This window comes from Catharus ustulatus, chromosome 29 (genome assembly GCF_009819885.2).
Source record: "Catharus ustulatus isolate bCatUst1 chromosome 29, bCatUst1.pri.v2, whole genome shotgun sequence".
NCBI classification, from domain to species: Eukaryota; Metazoa; Chordata; class Aves; order Passeriformes; family Turdidae; genus Catharus; species Catharus ustulatus.
In genome coordinates, this window is record NC_046249.1 from 3,032,155 (window position 1) to 3,051,502 (window position 19,348).

A 19,348-nucleotide genomic window follows, 5' to 3' on the forward strand; every position below is an offset into this window, starting at 1 on the left:
AGGTTTATGAATCACATTCTGATTTTAAGCATCAGTATTTGACTTGAAACAGAAATTAATTTCAGAATTAATTTCAGAAACAGAATTAATTTCTGGCCCCTGTGCACACAAATATTATGGATTTATTAAATCCTGTGTAGCAATTACCAACAAGGAGCAGGTGGTGAGTGAGGACAAGCCCAGGGAGGGCTCAGGGATCATGTGTTGATCCCAAAACTTCCTTAAACAAAAAAACCAAATCCTGACAAAGCCTTTATGTCACGATATGACATCACCTCCCCTGTCAGATTGTTCAGACCACAAACCAACTCAGCAGTGTTATCAAATTCAAGCTCCTGCTCTTTATTTAGCCCAGATTTTCAAGCCCTGAGTCAGAGGGGGTTTATTAAAGACAGAGAAGCCCCTGGAGCAGGCAGAGTTTTATTGGAAGGCGTGAGGAGCCGGATTTGTGCGTGAATGTGAGCGGTGCCCAGGGCACTCAGTGGGACATAAATAAAATTATTTCCTGTACCAGATCTGGATCCTCTTCTCCCTCTTGATTTTCCTCTGCAGCTGCAGGATCCCGTACAGCAAAGCCTCAGCTGTGGGTGGGCATCCTGAGAGGGAGAAAAAGGAAAGAAGGGAGGATGTATCATCTACAGGAGGAAGGGAGGGAGATGACACAGCTGATACTGCACAGACAGAGCAGCACAGGTGCCAACCCCAGGACTTATCCCAAAGCTGAGTCCCCTCTGCCTTTGGGGCTGCCACAAAACTAAATTCTGGTGCTTATCAAGATCTTTATCAAACAGAGCAATTCTTTGATTTCAAAGTGCATCCAAACCCCCCCACTGACAGTGCCACCACCACAACCCTCCCACCCCACAATCCCTGGAGCTGCTGCAGCTTCCCCACCACTGAAACAGGAAAACCTTTCCAACCCAGCCCTGAATGCAGAGATTTCCCTCTCCCAGCTGGAGCTGCCCCTGGTACCTGGCACATAAATGTCCACGGGCACGATGCGGTCGCAGCCCCTCACCACGGAGTAGGAGTAGTGGTAGTAGCCCCCACCATTGGCACAGCTGTGGGACAGGGACAAGGACAGGGACAGGGTGAGCCCAGCAAGGTGAGCAGGAGGCCAAGGGAAGGTGGCCCTGGGCAGGTGGGCACTGCCAGGCTGCCTGGGATGTTTTTAGATGAATCCAACCCAACAGAACTGTTCCCATCACCCTCACAAAGCAGATTCCACAGCCTTCCCTCTCTGCTACAAAACTTTTTATTTTGCCTCAGAGATTTCCCAGAATTTTTGCTGTTCCAGCCTGGACCAGCTGCCCTCAGGCCTGATGTGGGGACAAGAAAGTTGTGAGAACCATGGAATCATTCAGGTTGGAAAAGAGCTCTGAGACCATGGAGTCCAACTGAGTCCCCTCAGATTCCAACCAAATCCCTTCACAGAACAGATTCCAACTGAGTCCCCCATGGAGCAGATTCCAATTGAGTTCCCCCATGGAGCAGATTCCCACTGAATCATCCATAGATAAAATTCCAAATTAATCCCCCCATGGAGCCAATTCCAAATTAATCCCCCATGGAGCAGATTCCAAATGAATCCCCCATGGAGCAGATTCCAACTGAGTCCCTCATGGAGCAGATTCCAGCCCAGCAGAAGCATTTTGAAAGCCAAAAGCAAACTCTGGCATTGTGGATATAGCCCAGCCTGGCAGCTGCAAACCCCCTGAATCTATCCCTGGGAGGATTCACACACACCATTCCCAGAAGGAATTTCTGCTCTGCTCTACAAGGCCTCTTTAAGAACCTGGAAACACAAACAAGCAAAGAACTACCCCCAGGGATATCCCAGCACTCACCTCCCCATGGACACCACGTAACGAGGCTCGGGCATCTGGTCATAGACCTGCACAACAGGGACATTTGGGGTGATGTGGATGATACAATTCCCCCAAAGCCATCTTCCCCTGGCCCCTGGAACTTGCTATAATAGATAAGGTATCCTAGATACCAAGGTTGAGCCAAATTCCTTAAGAATTTGGTCACTCTCTAACACTTTGGAAGATAATTGGTTAGAAATTAGTTTTTGTAATTGGGCAGTTTACCTTTAGAACTTCTCACTTAGATTGGATGCTGTTCTTTGTATAAACTTTTATTGGCTGTAGTTTGAATCCTCCCTGAACCTATAAGTATAGCTGTCTGCCCTTTGTTCTGAGAGATCCCTGCTTGACCACCCTCCCCATGAAATAAAGATTCTTGTGGAACTTATCAAGTAAGGCCTCTGGTCTTTTTCTGATGAAATGTGAGTTTTTCTGGTCCTGGAAAATACCACCAGGGACCAAAAAAGAAAAAGCCCCAGGGTGACTCCAGCTCCCCCCGTGGTCCCTGAGGTCCCCAGGGTGCCAGGGTCCCCGTACCTTGCGCAGAGCCGGGGCCATTTTGTTGGTGAGGGTCCCTGCCACGATCATGACGTCGGCCTGGCGGGGGCTGGCGCGGAACACGACCCCGAAACGATCCATGTCATAGCGAGGGGCTGCCATGTGCATCATCTCCACAGCACAGCAGGCCAGCCCGAAGGTCATGGGCCACAGGGAGCTCTGTGGGGACAGGCAGCAGCTCAGGGACAGCGTGGGTGACACAGAAAGGGAGATTGGAGCAAAACACACGGCTCTGGGGAATGGATCTGTGGGGAGAGAGCTCTGTGTGCAGCCTGAACGTGTCCAGAGTGCTCCCCTGACACTGCTAAAGCCACCTCAGAGCCACACAGGGACAGCAGAGAAGGGACAGCTCAGAGCCCAGGGGAAGGGACAGCTCAGAGCCCAGGGGAAGGGACAGCTCAGAGCCCCTCAGGGACAGTGCTGGCCCAAGAAGGGGCAGCTCAGAGCCCTACAGTGACACCAGTGATTGAAGAAGGGACAGCTCAGAGCTCAGAGCCTCACAGGGACAGTGGTGTCCCAGCTCAGGGACAGCAGAGAAGGGACAGCTCAGAACCCCTCAGGGACAGTGCTGGCCCAAGAAGGGGCAGCTCAGAGCCCTACAGTGACACCAGTGATTGAAGAAGGGACAGCTCAGAGCCTCACAGGGACAGTGGTGTCCCAGCTCAGGGACAGCAGAGAAGGGACAGCTCAGAGCCCAGGGGAAGGAACAGCTCAGAGCCCCTCAGGGACACCAGTGATTGAAGAAAGGACAGCTCAGAGGCCCTCAGGGACACCAGTGATTGAAGAAGGGACAGCTCAGAGCCCTGGAGAAGGGACAGCTCAGAGCCCCACAGTGACACCAGTGATCAAAGAAGGGACAGCTCAGAGCCCCACAGTGACACCAGTGATTGAAGAAGAAACAGCTCAGAGCCCCTTTCGGGCAGGAATGGCCAGAGAAAGGACTCAAGGCCCCACGGGGACAGTGGTGGCCAGAGAAGGACCAGCCCAGCTAAGGCAGGCACAGCAGAGCCAGGGCACTGTCACTTGTGTCACCCTTCCCCACAGGCAGAGCAGCTGCTCAGGGCAGGGACATCTCCAGAAAGTGCCTTTTGCTGGTGACCAAAGGGCAGTTCCAGACCCCACACACACCCTCAGCACCTTCAGCCTCTCCTGCTCTGTCACTGCACCCCAATGTCACCATCTGACCACAGAACTCGGCCACAGGAGCTCTGAGCCTATTTTTATCCTGAGCAGGAGGTGGCTCTGAGTGTCACCCTGTGTCCCTGTGCCAGGGTGGCTCAGGACTCACCCGCCGTGCCCAGTTGACCAGGTCATCGAGCTTGGTAATGACGTACTCGCCACGGCTGCTGGGGACGTAGGATTTCCTCGGGACAACAGCAGAGCTCTTCTGCACCTGGACAGCGCTGGAAGGAACAGCACAGAGCCGTCACTCTCCAGTTATTCCCCTGCACAATCAGCCTCTAGCCCTCCAAGGGGCTGTGGCTCCCTGAGCAATGAGAATCCCACCCCTCAGTGTGGGATTTGGGCTCGGTGCTGAGCCAGACCCCAAGCACAGAGAGAATCCCTGGCTGCCTCTCCCCGGGGCTCCCACATCTCCCCGGATTTTAGCAGGGAAGGGGGAAACGCCTGACAGGAGGAGCCTCTGTCACCTCAGCCAACAGCAGCGGCTGTTCCCTGTCCCTAACAGGAGCAGTTACCTGTCAGCGTGATCGGCCGGCGTCTGGTGGAGCAGCTGAGCGCCAACGGGACTCGCAGAGCCGGGCCTGGGGACACAAAGGGCCCGCACAGGGTGACAGGGTGACAAAGGCACCGCGACGCAAAACCAGAGTTTGCTGCACAAACCCCGGTGGGGAGGAAACCCGCACTGGCTCTGGGGTCCCCCCAGCCCCTCACCCCCCAGCCCTCACCCCCCGTCCGCTGCCCCCAGCCCCGCGCTCACCGCCAGCCCAGCACAGCGTGCGCCGGGAGCCGCAGACCTGCAAGAGAGGAGCGGAGAGCTCAGCCCGGCTGCGGGCCCGGAACGGTCCCCTCAGGGATCCCTCCCGGCCACTCCCACGGCGGAGGGCTGAGGGGTGTTTGGGTCCCCAAGCCGCTCCCTGTCCCGTCCCCACCCCGGTTCCCGTCCCCGCTCACGGGCCAGCGCCGCCATCTCTCCGCACCCTTCACGCAACCTCTGGGCGCGGTGCACCCGCTAAAGGCTCCGGCGCGGCCCCGCCTCAGCGCTCCGGCGGGAAACGCGGCCCCGGCGGCGAGTTCCGCAGGCAGCCGCCGGCCCCGCGGCAAAGCGATGAAAAAACGATCCCAAAATGATCCCGGAGCATCCCCGGCGGGCGGGGCTGTCCCGGAGCCGCCGCAGGACTCGGAGGGAAGGGCCCGTGCCGGAGCTGCGGAGCCGCGATCGCGCAGAAAAAGGAGGAGCGGCCGTCCCTGGGTGGGCTCGAACCACCAACCTTTCGGTTAACAGCCGAACGCGCTAACCGATTGCGCCACAGAGACCGCGCTGCCGCCGCTTCCCGCCTGCCCCGGGTCCCGCCCGTGCCGAGTCCCCGTGTCTCTGTGACCTGCGTCCTGCCTGCCCCGTGTCCTGTGCCCGTGTCCTGTGCCCTGTGCCCTGTGTCCGTGTCTCTGTGACCCGCGTCCTGCCTGTCCCGTGTCGTGTGCCCGTGTCCTGTGCCCCGTCTGTATCGTGTCCTGTGCCCGTCTCTCCGTGTCCTGTGCCCGTGTCTCCGTGCCCGGCAATCCCGCCCCGTGTCCCCGCGTGTCCCCCGTCCACGATCCCCCCGTGTCCCGCCTGTCCCGTGTCCTGTGCCCATGTCTCCCTGTCCTGTGGCCGTGTCTCCATGTCCCCCACCCCGCCTGTCCCGTGTCCTGTGCCCGTGTCTCCGTGCCCCGCAGCCCACCCCATGTCCTCGCGTGTCCCCCCTCCACGACCCCCTCGTGTCCCGCCTGTCCCGTGCCCTGTCCTGTGTCCCCCAGCCTGCCCCGTGTCCTGTGCCCGTGTCTCCGTGTCCTGTGCCCGTGTCTCCGTGCCCCGCAGCCCGCCCCATGTCCCCGCGTGTCCCCCCTCCACGACCCCCTCGTGTGCCGCCTGTCCAGTGCCCTGTGCCCGTGACTCCGTGTCCTGTCCCGTGTCCTGCGCCCGTGTCTCTGTGCTCCCCACCCTGCCCCGCGCCCTGTTCCCGTGTCTCCGTGCCCCACCTCCCGCCTGTCCCGCGTCCTGTCCCGTGTCCCCGCACCCCGCCCGTGTGCCCGCGCGTCCCCATGTCCCCTACTCCGCCCCGTGTCCCCCCTCCACGGCCCCCTCGTGTCCCGCCTGCCCAGCGGCGGTGACGGGCGGGGGGGGCGGAGCGCCGCCGTGCAGCCGAAATAGCTCAGTTGGGAGAGCGTTAGACTGAAGATCTAAAGGTCCCTGGTTCGATCCCGGGTTTCGGCAGAAGCTTCTTTTTCTGGTTATAAAAGCTCTATTTTCACCCCAAAACATCCCCCGAAGCTTGGGAATTCGTTATTCTCTCCCCAAACCGTGCACTTGATCGGTTTAATATCCTGGAAACACACCCACAGGCAGGGAGGAATGAAGCACCATGGGCTGTAACACGGAATTTATGATAATTATTAAAGATATTAAATATTAATTATGAATTAATGATAAATCTGATTTAGTGATCTTACACTGAGCATTGAGGCAGCTGAGGGAACATGGATTCATTAACACTGGACAAGCACAAGCAGAGCTGGTGTGTGCCAGCCCCTTTCCAATAAAGCACAAGAAACCAAAACCACCGAGTTCATTTCCCAGTGATGAATAACGTGAAACTGAAACAGGATATCTCAGCTCTATCTGCTGTATAAAAACAACCTTCACCTGCTGTAAAACTGGGGTGCAAGCACCACCCACCACAGATCAAAATAATTCAACAAAGGCAGCAAACGTTGATGATTCACTTCATCCCACTTTATTTAGTACACAGTGAGGCTGAGCCTGGTGCCCAGGACCAGCGAGTGACCGGTGGGGCAGCACTGGGAGGGGGTGGGACAAGGGCAGGATGATCCCTGGAAGTGCCCAAGGCCAGGCTGGAGGGGTTTGGAGCACCCAGGGATGGTGGGAGGGGTCCCTGCCCATGAATGAGCCCATGGAGATCCCCTCCAGCCCAAAGCCCTGCAGGATTCCACAGCTGCAGGGAAGGGGAGGGGAGGTGATTCTGCTTCTGTGCACGGGGGTGGAGCAGGATCTGAGCAGCACTCGAGGAGTTTTGATGGAGAAGGGAACACAGGGTGCATGTGCAGCAGGGGGAAGTTGATTCCCATCTCCAAATCACCCCACAGCACTGGGATGAGGGGCAGGAAATCCCTCCCCAAACTCTCAGCTCCAAAGTGCCACTCACAGCTCTGAGATAACTCCAACATTAATTTTTCATCCTATCCCACAAAACTCATTATCCCTCCTCAAAGATTTTAATAAAACCTTCACTTCCAGGCCTGTCCCTATAATTGAGGTACTTGAGATAAGAGGAATAAAGATTCCATGGTAAAACTCATTCGAGAGCACAGAGCAATTAAAAGTGTAATTAAAATATATTCAGATAATTACTACAGCCAAGATAGACATCTGGATCCCAATTTCAACTTCTTCATTTCAAATCATCTTGGGTTTTACTGGACAAGCAAGGAGATCACATTTCATTATCACAGAGAAACCCTAATCAGAGAGTTTTATGTATCATTTATCATTATTCATCATTAATTAGTTGCTTCCATGTGCCACAGCTCCAGCAAAGGTGGGCAGGGAGATGGGCAGGATTTAATTGGGAATTTAGATGAGAAAAAGACAATTAAAAGCCTCCCAAAAGAGGCAATAAACCAGCACTCCACTGGTTCACTGTCAGAGGAAAAGGAAATGCTGTTGTTGAAGCAAAGCTGGATTCCTTCTCCACAGAATTTTACTTGTCATAACAAAACAAAAACCCAAATCTTTGAGATCCAGGTCGCAGCTCTGGGCACCAATCTGATTTCCCAGCCTTGGAGATCCATGAGGGAGGAAAGGGGAACCCCTGGGAGCTTTTCCTGCCAGGAACCCCCTGGGTTTATCAGCAGCAAGGAGGCCACAGAGCAGGACAAGATCCCTTCCCAGACTGGGTGTTTGCCTAGAAGAATCCATGTGGAAATTGGAGCAGCAGAAGCTCTGGGGGTCTCTGGAATCCCCCCAGGAGGGCACTGATGGATGAGGATCCTGAACACGGTGAAACAGCAAGGGTTGAGAGCAGAATATTTGGGAATGTACACACAGACTTTACAAAGAATGCCACATTTTATAGAAATCACCACTGGGTATTTACACCTGGCCTTGAGCAGCCCTGGCCACTCCTCAGCTCTCTGCAGCCTCTGGCTCCATCTTGAGCTTTTTGCTTCCCAGGACTTGCTCATCAAACAATTCTCTCTCTCTGGAAAGAAAAATAGAGAAGTTTTTAATTTAAACCAGGATGTTATTGTCTAGATGACAGCACCAGGATAAATTAAATTTGCAGTGTTGGAGTAGCTCAGTTGGGATATTTTCCATGTTTTGTCCCTCAGCTCTCCTGCCCTCACCTCAAACTTTTCTGTATCCAACAACAAAGGAGAAAAACCCTTAAAAATCCTGAAAACAAATCTACCTTTTGCTCACAGGTGGTCCTTTAATGTACTTCTCTTCTGCCTTCTCATAATCAATGTCATCCACAGCAGCAATGGCACAGATGATGGCCTAGAAAAGCATTGAATAATTAATAATAATAATCAATAAGCAAAGCTAAATCACAGCCAGGGATTTGAAACTGCCTCAGCTGAGCACAATTTGAGAGAAGGGTTCTTCAGTTACCTGGAAAACTTGGATGAAACCACTCACTGAGTGCCTGAAATTCTTAAATAAATAATATGAAATTGTTCAGTATCATCCCCTGGGGGGTATTTTTGTCCTCAGATTAAAATATTCTTCACAGTAATTTTGTTTCTACACGAGTTAATGTTCTCCTGGGAAAATTCCTGGGAAGAATACAAGGTATCCACAACAGCCAACACAACACCTCCCACTTTGTCACACACAAAGGACCAAGAAAATGTTGAGAAGTTGCCAAATTAAAGCAGAAACCCCGAAACAAAGCTTTGAAACATCTCAGATGTAATTAAAAAACATCAGGAAAGTCTGTTTGAAAAAAAAACAAAATACCTGAAGCTTCTCCTTTCTGTGTTTAAAAATCAGCATTTGAGTGACTCAGGCTGCAGGCAGGGGTGAATATTCCTGCCTGGCTCAGGTTTGGGAACTCTCCCCAGGTCACAATAAATAATGGGAATTACAGTAATTTCACAATTATAAGCTGCATGTTACAATACAGGGTGTAATAAAAGGGATCTGTTCTATCAGCATCTGTTGAGGGTGGGGCAGTGATCCTGATCTCTGTGGGAGATATTCTGCTAATGGGCATCCATTGAAACCAGCTGGGGCAGTGTTCTTTATCTCATGGGATATCTCCTGTTCATGGCCATGTTTATAAACCAGCTGGGGCAGTGTTCTTTATCTTTTCACAACCCATCCTTCCTCCAGCCAGTCATTTTCTGCTCATGGCCATTGAGTCCCACTGTGGCACTGATAAAATTACTGCATCCCATTGGGAGTTGCTCCAGCCAGGGGGAAGAGCCCAACATTTCTTACCAAGATAAAAACAGAGGGTTTGGGACACTAAGGGAGCCCCTTTCTCCACTGGACTCCAGAGGGAAAAGGGACTCCTCCACATCACCACTGGAGCTCCAGAGGGAAACTGCACCTTGTACAGGAGCACTGCTCCAACTGAGCCACATCTGTCACTGCAGGAGGATGCAGCCACCATGGAATGGGACTGAGCCACATCTGTCACTGCAGGAGGATGCAGCCACCATGGAATGGGACTGCTGCCAACACCCTGCCTGACTGATGGGGTGTCAGGTTGTACTCTGACTCTGTCAGGGTTTGGGGTTTGTTCTTTGTAGTACTGTATTTCTATTTTAATTTCCCTAGTAAAGAACTGTTATTCCTAATTCCCATATCTTTGCCTGAAAGCCCCTTGATTTCAAAATTTATTATAATTTGGAGGGAGGGGGTTTACATTCTCCATTTCAAAGAGAAGCTCCTCCTGTCTCAGCAGACACCTGTCCTCCAAACTGAAACAGCAACTTTTTGTTCTTTTGTCCATATATAAGCCACACTTTGGGTTCAGACCAAAATTTTAGTCAAAATGATGCGGCTTATAATGGTGAAATTACTGTAGTGTCATTTATCCCCCACAGCTCGTTCCACGCTCCCTCACCTCAGGTAAAAGCACATCTGAGATGAATCTGATGCCATCCCCCAGGATCTGGTGCAGGTTCTTGGTGTCCATCTCCCTGTACACCTCCTTCAGGTAGCCAACCACCAGGTCCAGCTGCTCCTCATCCTCCAGGTAAGTCTCCACACAGGTCATGTAGCGGCTGGAGCTCAGGAATTTCTTCAGCCAGCGGGATTGTTTGCCACTTTTCAAGATCCCCAGCAGATGTTCTTCAGCCCCTTTGCTCTTCACTATGAACTCCACCAGCTTTTTGTTCTCCCTGTCCCTGGCAGCTCTGGTCCTGTCAGGGAGGAGCTTCCTCGGGGGTTTTTGGGGGGAGGTGTCTGAGGAAGACTCTCCAGCCCCTTCCTCCTGTGTGTTTGGGAATGCCATCTGCACCACACTCTGGTATCCCTCCTTCCTCACTGGGTAACCTGAAACAGAAACCACAACAATTCATTTCTAAATGTACAAAGAGTTGTCATAGCCATATTAATAGGAAATAAGGGTTTTTATTGCTGAGTTTTTCTTCCCGAACAAAGAGGTTAAAAAAAAAACACAGCATCAAAATATTTATTTGCCTTAAAGAAAAAATAAAATATCAGGGACTTGACATGGACTCTGCAACATAAGGCATCAGCCACAACTCCAACTATTCTCTGATTCCATGACCTGATTGTCTTGAACCATCAGTATTTATTTAATTTATTAAACCCTTAATTACAACAAGTTGTAAATTTACCAGCAGCCCCTCTCTGGGTCTGGTGCCAAAGTCAGTGTGTAAATGTTGGAGCCAAAATAAAAATTCCTAAAAGGATGGATTCACTTACTGATATCAGCAGCAAAATACTCCAGGAAGGACCCAGTGAAAGAATGACAACCTAAAAACCCAAAACAGAGGCAGTGATCAGTTCCACTCAGGAATAAAAGCTTGGGGTTCCCTTTTCCTGCTGGATCTCAGTATATAAATATATATATATATATAATAGTAAGTTGACAATATGGACATAAAGAGCAAAATACCCTAAAATAACTTTATAATACTTGTATCCTCAATTGTCTGTTCTGTTTAAGTATTAAATTCTGCAACTTTAATTCCAAAAATAAAGGAAAAAAAGAGAAGTGCAAAGTTTATTATTGTTATCAAAGATTGCACTTATTGCCCATATCTTTTACACAAAATTAAGATTTCTACCTAATTTAAACCAAAACCACAACACATTTTGTTGTGAAGAGAAACTGCTTGAATTTCTCTTGGAGGACAAGAAGAGAGGAGCAGCATCTGTCTTGTTTTATTGTTTTTAAAGAAAATCTCCCTTCTTTTTCGTGGCAGAACCCACATTTTCTGAGGAAGGGATGTTGTTTGTTGGATCCCAGAGAGGCTGGCAGTGTCCAAGGCCAGGTTGAAGGGCTTGGAGCACCCTGGGGCAGTGGGAGGAGTCCCTGCCCAGGGTAGGGTGAGGTTTCAGGTCCCTCCCACCCAAACCCCGCTGGGATTTGGTGATTCCACGGTGCTGCCCCTCCTTACCCACTCGGATCCGATAGTCCAGGATCAGCTGGAGGCACCACTGGATTTCCCTGCAATAATTCTCCTTGGCTCGTTCCTGCAGAACAAGGAGGATTTTCTGGAGGGTTTCTCCAAGAGAAATAGTCCATGATAATTTTTTCCTCACAATAAAACAGCTCCTGCCTGAGCTGTCACAGGGATGAGGGAGGCTTTGGGGGGGTCAAACCCCACATTCCCCCCTTGGTCATTTATATCCTGCAGTTCCACATCTCTGGGATACTCACAATGAGCTCCTGCTTCTCCTCACAGTCAAAGTGCTTCAGGCTCCTCAGAGACACTGAGAAACTTGGAAAGAAACACAGAGGTGCATTTAACTGCCCCATTTTCCTGTTTATTTACTGCAGTTCTGCTTCTCCCCAAAAATCCCATTTCCCATTAAAGAGCATTAATTTTAATGGTTTTTGCTTCCAGAGCAAGTTAAAAGTATGGAATCTTCTAACAAATGAGAAATATCTGGTTTAGAGAAAACTTAAAGTTTTCAGAAAGTTTGGGCAGCACAAGGAAAGGACTGGCTGCACTTCAGGGATTTTTTTTTTTGTTTTGTTTCGTTTTTTTGGTTTTGTTTTCGATTCCTCAGCCCTTCCCAAGGACTGGGAGCTGTCTCAACCTGCAGCATAACAAAGCACCTGCAAGCCTCACCTGGGCCAGCCCCTCCCTCCCAGACTGTCCTCACCCTGCACCAGGAAATGAGCACAGGGCTTGGAGCCACAGACTGGAATTCAGCATGGGATGGAAATCCACTTTTACCCTTTTTTCTTCTCATTCGTGGTGCCATCTATGAAGAGCACACAGGCCCTCCGGTGTTTCCTCTTCACTGCTTTCACCTGCAGAGAGGATAAAGCCTCAAAAATCCCAATCCTGATAAAGCAGGGAGATTTTTCGTGGATATCACCCACCACAACCCACACTTAAATCTCTCCTATTGGTGCAACTTTCTTCTATTACACAAATACAAAAAAATTCAAGAGGAAGCAGCAACCAGTTCCCCCAAGGGAGCATTTTTAGTGCACAAAGATCCTCCCTTTTCTTTGGCAAACAAAGAAACAAAGCCCTGCTCCAAAAAGAACTGGGATAATCCCTGCTCTGCACCAACAGGTGTGAATTTCTCACATTTTGAGCGCTTTTAGCACAAATTTACTTCTCTGAATCCTGAAATGCTTCTACTGGAAGGTCTTTAACACCTTCAGGAAGGGCAAAAGTCACTGCAGAAGGGGGAATTGCTCCTTATCAGCAGGATGTGAGGAACAGGAGCTGCTCTTACCACGGCTGGCCAGTACGGATAGCGCCGCAGCTTGCACCACACCAACATCCCCTCCTCGAAGAATTTGGGTTCTGGCACGAAAAAGAAGAGAAATTTTCTTTAAAAACCATAAAACAAGACAGGATGCTGTCCCTCTCTTCTTCTCCTCCGAGAGAAACTTCTCTTCACAACAAAAGATGTTGTGGTTTTGGTTTAATTGGGTAGAAATGTTAATTTTGTGTGAAAAGTGTGGGGGAGCAAGTGCAGTCTTTGATAATAAACTTTAAACTTTTTTTTTGTCTTTATTTTTGGAATTAATTTGAAAGTTGCAGAATTTAATATTTAACACAAATAGAGCAAATAATCGGGGATAAAAGTATTATAAAGTTATTTTAGGATATTTTACTCTTTATCCCCATATTGACAGCTTACTACTATATATATATATCAATATATACATATATGTGTACTTTTGAAACTTTTGAACAGAACTCCAGGAATTTCTCTTCAGTATTTTCACAGTGACCCCAAAATGCAGCACAGGGAGCTCTGAACTGAAAGGCAGCAACTTCAATCCCAAGCCCTTGCTCAGTTTCAGGGATTTTTTACTTCATTCTGCAGCAAAATTAAATGAAAATAGAGCCAGAAAATGAATTTTATCCCAGCTGGATTCCCTCCTGGAACCCCCATGGATTGCAGTAAAACTCAGAGGGGAAGAACTTCAGGTCTGTGCTGGTTTCTCACCTCGATGGGACAGAACACTTGGGAAATTTTCCTCCTCTTCATCTGCCAGAGGGGAGAGGGGAGGGAGGCTCTCCGAGGAAACTCTCCTGGAGCACATCCCAGAGGGTTCCAGCCCTGCAATGGCACCAGGAGAAATGCAGGGATTAGGGCAGGATCAGCTTCAGAGAGGTGAGACACACCTGAGGGTGACACCAGAGGGGACCTGACACACCTCAGGGTGACACCAGAGGGGACCTGACACACCTGAGCGTGACACCAGAGGGGACCTGACACCCCTATGTGACCCCAAAGGGGACCTGACACACCTGAGGGTGACCCCAGAGGGGACACAGGGTCTGACACACCTCAGGGTGACCAGAGGGGACACAGAGTCTGACACACCTGAGGGTGACACCAGAGGGGACCTGACACCCCTGAGTGTGACCAGAGGGAACACAGGGTCTGAAACACCTGAGGGTGACCCCAAAGAGGACCTGACACACCTCAGGGTGACCCTAGAGGGGACACAGGGTCTGACACCCCTGAGGGTGACACCAGAGGGGACCTGACACCCCTGAGTGTGACCAGAGGGGACACAGGGTCTGACACCCATGAGGGTGACCCCAAAGGAGACACAGAGTCTGACACACCTGAGGGTGACCCCAAAGGGGACCTGACACCCCTGTGTGACCCCAAAGGGGACCTGACACCCCTGAGGGTGACCAGAGGGACACAGGGTCTGACACAGCTGAGGGTGACCCCAGAGGGGACCTGACACACCTGAGAGTGACCCCAAAGGGGACACAGGGTCTGAAACACCTGAGGGTGACCCCAAAGAGGACCTGACACACCTCAGGGTGACACCAGAGGGGACACAGGCGTCTGACACCCTGAGGGTGAGCCCAAAGGGGACCTGACACACCTCAGTGTGACCCCAAAGGGGACACAGGGTCTGACACACCTGAGTGTGGCCCCACAGGGGACCTGACACACCTTCACATCCTAATTGGGGCTGGATTCAGGACCCTGCACCTGCTCATTTAAAAACATTTAATCTCAATGTATCAGAGAGAAGTAAATGAAAACAAGACTCAAAAAAACCAAAAAAAACCCCAAAAAACAAAACAAAACAACAAAAAAAACACACAAAAACCCACAAAAACAAAACAAAACCAAAAAAACCCCACAAAAACAAAAAAACCAAAAAAAACCCCAAAAAAACCCAAAAAATAAGAAACCAAAAAACAAAAAACCTAAAAACCAAAAAAAACCCAAAAAACCCAAAAAACTCAACCAAAACAAAGAAAACAAAACCCCAGCTTTCCAAGGAAAAGCCCAAACAATTCCATACAACCCCAACACCACCCAGCACTGCAGGGATCAGCATTTCAACTTCCCAGGAACAGAAACCAAAAGGAACCAAAGCAGCACTTGCAGAGGCACTGCCCCAAAAGCAAAGCACCACTCCCAGGTGAGCCACGTGGGGTGAAGGTTTCCCTGCCCCAAGGGATGTGCCCACCTTCATCTTCCTCGGAGTCAGGGCCTTTATTCCCAGCCAGCTGGGAGGGATCCTGCTGTTCCTCCTGCTGAGGCTGAGGGAAGGCACCAGAGGGCCCAGCTGAGGATCCAGGGGGGTTCCTGCCTTTCCTGTCTGTCCCTGGGCCCCCATCCAGGTGTTTTCCACCCTCTGCCTCTCTCCTCCCATGCAGCTGCTCTGCCAGGTTCTCACTCTCACTGCTGATGCTTTTCTCCAGCTCATCCGAGGCAGTTCCACAGGAGGGATCCAGGAATGTTCCTCCAGGCTTTCTGGAAGGTTCCACAGTGCCAGCTTTTGAGAGGACAGCTGGAGACCCCTCCTCAGGAGCCACTTGTGTTTCATCCAGGTGGGAAGCATCCCTGCATCCTCTTTTCCTTCCTTGCTGACTTCTCCCAGCCTTTGGCTTACAGGAGACTCCATTCTCTGCTCTGGGTTGGATTTTCCTGTGTCTGGGTGAGGATTTTGCTTCTGCATTTTTGCAGTTGGGACTCTCAGGGGCTGGTGGCACACACGAGTCCCTGGCACCACACCTGGCAGGGTTTGTGCCACCCCCACGTGTCCTGGCAGGGCTTGTGCCACCTCCAGGTGCTTTCCCACCCCCCTCTGCAGCCACAGCACCTCCCTGGCTCCGTGTTTTGGGATCATCCTTCACCCCACAGTTCTTTTGGGGTTTTCTTTTCCTCTTGGCAGCCTCAGGTTCTGGTTTTTTAGAGCGAGAGTGCAACAAGAAGCCGTGGGAGGGGGTGGGTGGGGAAGATTTCTCCTGGGAAAACTCGGGGTTTGGTCCTTCTGCAGGTGGCATTTCACTGCCTGAGTCAGTCTGATGGAGAATATCCAGAGCAATTTTAAGGGAACAGCGATATTGCAGCTCCTCCACGGCCTCACTCATGCTTTTCTTTTGCTCTGATGAGGAAAAAAAAAAACATCAATAAATGAAATTATCATCATTAGTCTATCATAAACAAAATGTATTATTAAAGAAAATAATAGATGTTACTTGTAGTGTTGCTTTTAAGAAAATAAATTGAGTATTTAAATCACCCATGATTCCCAAGGGAAAGGATGGAACACACAAAGACCAAGCTGGAAGTGCCTCATTTTGAGAGAAACTCACATTTCTTCACCATTCCTCCAACAAACCACCCCAGGGAAGAGGAAAATGATCATTTTTAACCGATTTTCCAATTTTATAGAAAAGGAGAATAGAAAAAGAGTGGAATACACAAGATTTATCCCCCCAGGCTGAGTTTCTATGGGTAATTTTCACCCCAAAAAGACACAAAGCAGCACATTGGGGTTTTCTGTGGGTAATTTTCACCCCAAAAAGACACAAAGCAGCACATTGGGGTTTTCTGTGGGTAATTTTCACCCCAAAAAGACACAAAGCAGCACATTTGGGTTTTCTGTGGGTAATTTTCACCTAGAAAAGACACAAAGCAGCACATTTGGGGTTTTCTGTGGGTAATTTGCACCTAGAAAAGACACAAAGCAGCACATCTGGGCCCCTCCCTCCTCACCCAGGGTGGAGGCAATGGCCTTGATCCTCTCCTCAGTCAGGGGAACAGCGTTTGCAGAGCTCACACTGACCCTGCAACACAAAAAGGTGAATGGAACCAGCACCCAGAACACTCCCAGCACCACAAAACTGCTCTCAGACAGCAAAAAACCCCAAACATTCCCTCCTCCAGCCTGTCCTCGTTAGGGTTAAACACCTAAACCTTCTGCAAATCCAGGATCCCATCTCACAGGCACCTTCAGATAAAAGGATTTCTTTCTTCCTCTTATTGTTTCATACTCTAAGAATGTAAACACATGACAGGAACAAGGATACTCAACTGCTTCTCCAAGCCAAGGATTTCAGCTTTTAATCCCATCCTTTTCGTGGTGGCAACTGGACTGCTCCCAGCAACTCCAGGTTTGCACAGAACCTGTGTTAAAAGTGAAAAAAAAAATCTTCATTTAAAATCCTGACCAACAGCAAAATGTTTGTAGAAAAGCAGCTTGACAGAGCTTTAGGATTGTGGAATGATACAATTCCAGCAAGGATTGGGTGGGAAGGGGCCTTAAATCCTATCTCATCCAACAGGAACTCCTTCCACTGTCCCAGGCTACTCCAACCTCATCCAACCTGGCCTTGGACACTTCCAGGGATCCAGGGGCAGCCACAGCTCCTCTGGAAATCCATTCCAGGCTCTCCCCACCCTCACAGTGAAGAATTTTGTCTCAATATCCCACCCAACTCTGCCCTTTGAACCCCCCCATCCCATCATTCCAGGCCCTCTCCATTTTCCCTGCTGGCATCTCCACAGCTCAGACAAGCTCAGACAGTTTCTGGGACCTCTCCCTTCCTTCCTGCTCTGTCTCAGCCCTTTCCAAGCAACCTCCACAAACATTTCCTCATTCCTCCTCACCTTGGCTGGCCACAAACGCCTCTTCCACTTGCAGAGAATGAACTCTGGGTCGGTCATGGCTGAGCTTCACGTGGGGAAGGGCAATTCCAAGGTGTTCTGAGGGGAAAAAAGGGAATAAAGGAGTCACCCACCTTTGTGCAGAGTGGTTTTGGTTTTTTGAAAGAAATACAGGATCTAATCAAATATATTGTTACAGTTATTACTGTTTTACCTTTGGGATCACTGCATTGATATCACCCTGCTGCATTCTCCAAAACTATAGCTTAAATTCAATTTTTCTGTAGGAGCTGTGGCTGCCCCATCCCTGGAAGTGTCCAAGGCCAGATTGGACGAGGTTTGGAGCAACCTGGGATGGGACTGGATGGGCTTTTAGGTCCTTCCAACCCAAACAACCCCAGGATAAACAAAACCCCTAATTCCAGGAGCACAAATGGTTCTCACTGTGTGTGTGTTGGGTGAGAAAAACAGTCAGAAATTACACAATGCAGCCACAGACCTGCCCAATCCACAGCTTCCTGCGACCAAACCCTGAAAATAGGGAACTACACCCTAAAAATAACTGGATAGACTCTTTACATGACATTCAATCCCGACTCATTACATGTCATTCAATCCCAATTTTTATACACGATTTGCAACAGAAACCTGAGCAGAGCGGCCTCAGTGGTTCCTCAAGGGCTGTAAATAAATTAAAAAAAAAAAAAAAAAACATAGTAAAGGGAAGATTTGCTGTACTTACAAGGTCTCCAAGGTGCAGGGGTTGGGCTGGCCGGGGCTCCGGGATCGCGGCCCTGCGGCGGAGGAGGGACCGGGGCCGCCGTTAGTGGCGCCCGGAACGGCGGCGCCGCTGCGGGACCCCCGTGAGGCGGCGCGGGGACAGCGGGAACCGCCCGGCCCCAAAAAACCCACGTGAGGGGAGGGACGGGAGCGGAGCCTGCCCAAATCCCGCACCGGGTGAGGGGAGAGACCCCAAATCCCCACTGGGTGAGGGGAGAGACCCCCAAATCCGTGAGGGGAGAGACCCCCAAATCCTCACTGGGTGAGGGCAGCGACCCCCGGAATCCGTGAGGGGAGAGACCCTCAAATCCGTGAGGGGAGAGACCCCCAAATCCCCACTGGGTGAGGGGAGAGACCCCCAGAATCCGTGAGGGGAGAGACCCCCGCTATCCTGCACCGGGTGAGGGAAGAGACCCTCAAATCCCTACCGGGTGAGGGGAGAGATTCCCGGGATCCGTGAGGGGAGAGACCCTCAAATCCCACACTGGGTGAGGGGAGCGACCCCCAAATCCCACACCGTGTGAGGGGAGCGACCCCCAAATCCCGCATTGGGTGAGGGGAGCGACCCCCAGAATCCGTGAGGGGAGCGACCCCCAAATCCCGCATTGGGTGAGGGACGGGGCAGGGCCCGCAAACCCGAACCCGTGAGGGCAGGGACGGGACAGGACGGGACCACCCTGCAGAGACCCCTCCATAAAGGACGGGACCCTCAAACCCCCCCCTCCGTGAGGGATGGAATCTTCCAAGCGCCCCGGTGAGCGGAGGAACGGGACCCTTCAAAACCCCTCACAGGGGACGCCCCCCCAAACCCTCCCTGGTGAGGGGAGGGACGGGCGGGACTCCCAAACACAGCCCCGGTGCCGGTGACGGCCCCAGACCCTCATGTCCTCCCCCAGACCCCGGTGCGAGGGGGGTGGGGGTGGGGAGGGGGGGCACCGTTACCGTGCGCGCTCCCGACAACGCCGCCCCCCGCGCGCGCCGCCGCCGCCCTCCACACGAGATTCTGCGCATGCGCCGCGCGCACCGCCCGGCATCGCCCTCCGGACCAATCAGCGAGCGTCTCCTGGCGCCCCGCCCTCCCCGCCGCGGCCAAAACACGAGGCTCACCCAATCAGAACGCGTACTGCGCCCTTAGCCACGCCCACATAATTTTCTATTGGATGTTCATGTATAAGCCACGCCCACTGTGGGTGGGCGGGCGGGGGTGCGGCATGGCACTGTGAAGGTGACGTCATTGTTACTGAGGGTGACGTCATCTGCTGGTTTGGGCTGGCCGGAGGTTTAACCCGTCCGGTGCCGGGAAGGGACAGGTCCCAGCACCCGCGGGATCCATTCGATCCGAGGTGGATCTAACCCC

At 51.4% G+C, this 19,348-nt stretch overlaps 2 protein-coding genes and 2 non-coding genes across 5 annotated transcripts; 1 reads left to right on the top strand and 3 right to left on the bottom strand.

Moving 5' to 3' along the window:
• Nucleotides 1-326: 326 nt before the first annotated feature.
• Nucleotides 327-4,633, bottom strand: NDUFS7 (NADH:ubiquinone oxidoreductase core subunit S7). Its single transcript, XM_033082008.2, has 8 exons — nucleotides 4,560-4,633; nucleotides 4,366-4,402; nucleotides 4,124-4,189; nucleotides 3,715-3,829; nucleotides 2,406-2,585; nucleotides 1,848-1,894; nucleotides 973-1,061; nucleotides 327-596 (listed from the first exon to the last, which is right to left on the bottom strand). The coding sequence occupies exons 1-8, from the start codon at nucleotides 4,573-4,575 to the stop codon at nucleotides 499-501; spliced, it is 648 nt and encodes a 215-aa protein (XP_032937899.1). The 5' UTR covers nucleotides 4,576-4,633; the 3' UTR covers nucleotides 327-498.
• Nucleotides 4,634-4,848: 215 nt separating this feature from the next.
• On the bottom strand, nucleotides 4,849-4,922 carry TRNAN-GUU. Its single transcript has one exon. It is a non-coding gene; the product is annotated as a tRNA-Asn (tRNA).
• An 864-nt stretch (nucleotides 4,923-5,786) lies between these two features.
• On the top strand, nucleotides 5,787-5,859 carry TRNAF-GAA. Its single transcript has one exon. It is a non-coding gene; the product is annotated as a tRNA-Phe (tRNA).
• Nucleotides 5,860-6,356: 497 nt separating this feature from the next.
• On the bottom strand, nucleotides 6,357-18,985 carry PWWP3A (PWWP domain containing 3A, DNA repair factor). Of its 2 annotated transcripts, XM_033082391.1 has the most exons (15): nucleotides 18,934-18,985; nucleotides 17,954-18,005; nucleotides 17,215-17,310; nucleotides 16,640-16,731; nucleotides 16,321-16,391; nucleotides 14,786-15,706; nucleotides 13,288-13,401; nucleotides 12,565-12,635; nucleotides 12,051-12,127; nucleotides 11,528-11,588; nucleotides 11,265-11,340; nucleotides 10,567-10,617; nucleotides 9,740-10,170; nucleotides 8,075-8,163; nucleotides 6,357-7,864 (listed from the first exon to the last, which is right to left on the bottom strand). In XM_033082391.1, exons 3-15 carry the CDS (start codon nucleotides 17,269-17,271, stop codon nucleotides 7,789-7,791), a joined length of 2,187 nt encoding a protein of 728 aa, XP_032938282.1. In that variant the 5' UTR covers nucleotides 17,272-17,310; nucleotides 17,954-18,005; nucleotides 18,934-18,985; the 3' UTR covers nucleotides 6,357-7,788. The 2 variants fall into 2 exon arrangements, with proteins under 2 accessions (XP_032938282.1, XP_032938281.1); XM_033082390.1 differs by lacking the exon at nucleotides 18,934-18,985 and having other exon boundaries at nucleotides 17,954-18,075.
• Nucleotides 18,986-19,348: the final 363 nt, after the last annotated feature.

What these genes read in the sequence shown, in the direction of transcription:
- NDUFS7 (XM_033082008.2), bottom strand. An exon ending in CACGCTGTGCTGGGCTGGCG is followed by an intron (nt 4,190 to 4,365) that starts GTGAGCGCGGGG and finishes TTGTGTCCCCAG; the next exon opens with GCCCGGCTCTGCGAGTCCCG. An exon ending in TGGCCCCGGCTCTGCGCAAG is followed by an intron (nt 1,895 to 2,405) that starts GTACGGGGACCC and finishes CCTGTTGTGCAG; the next exon opens with GTCTATGACCAGATGCCCGA.
- PWWP3A (XM_033082391.1), bottom strand. Translation starts at nt 17,271, where the DNA reads ATGACCGACCCAGAGTTCATTCTCTGCAAGTGGAAGAGGCGTTTGTGG. An exon ending in GGACTATCGGATCCGAGTGG is followed by an intron (nt 10,618 to 11,264) that starts GTAAGGAGGGGC and finishes TTGGGTTTTTAG; the next exon opens with GTTGTCATTCTTTCACTGGG. An exon ending in GTATTTTGCTGCTGATATCA is followed by an intron (nt 10,171 to 10,566) that starts GTAAGTGAATCC and finishes TTTCTGTTTCAG; the next exon opens with GTTACCCAGTGAGGAAGGAG.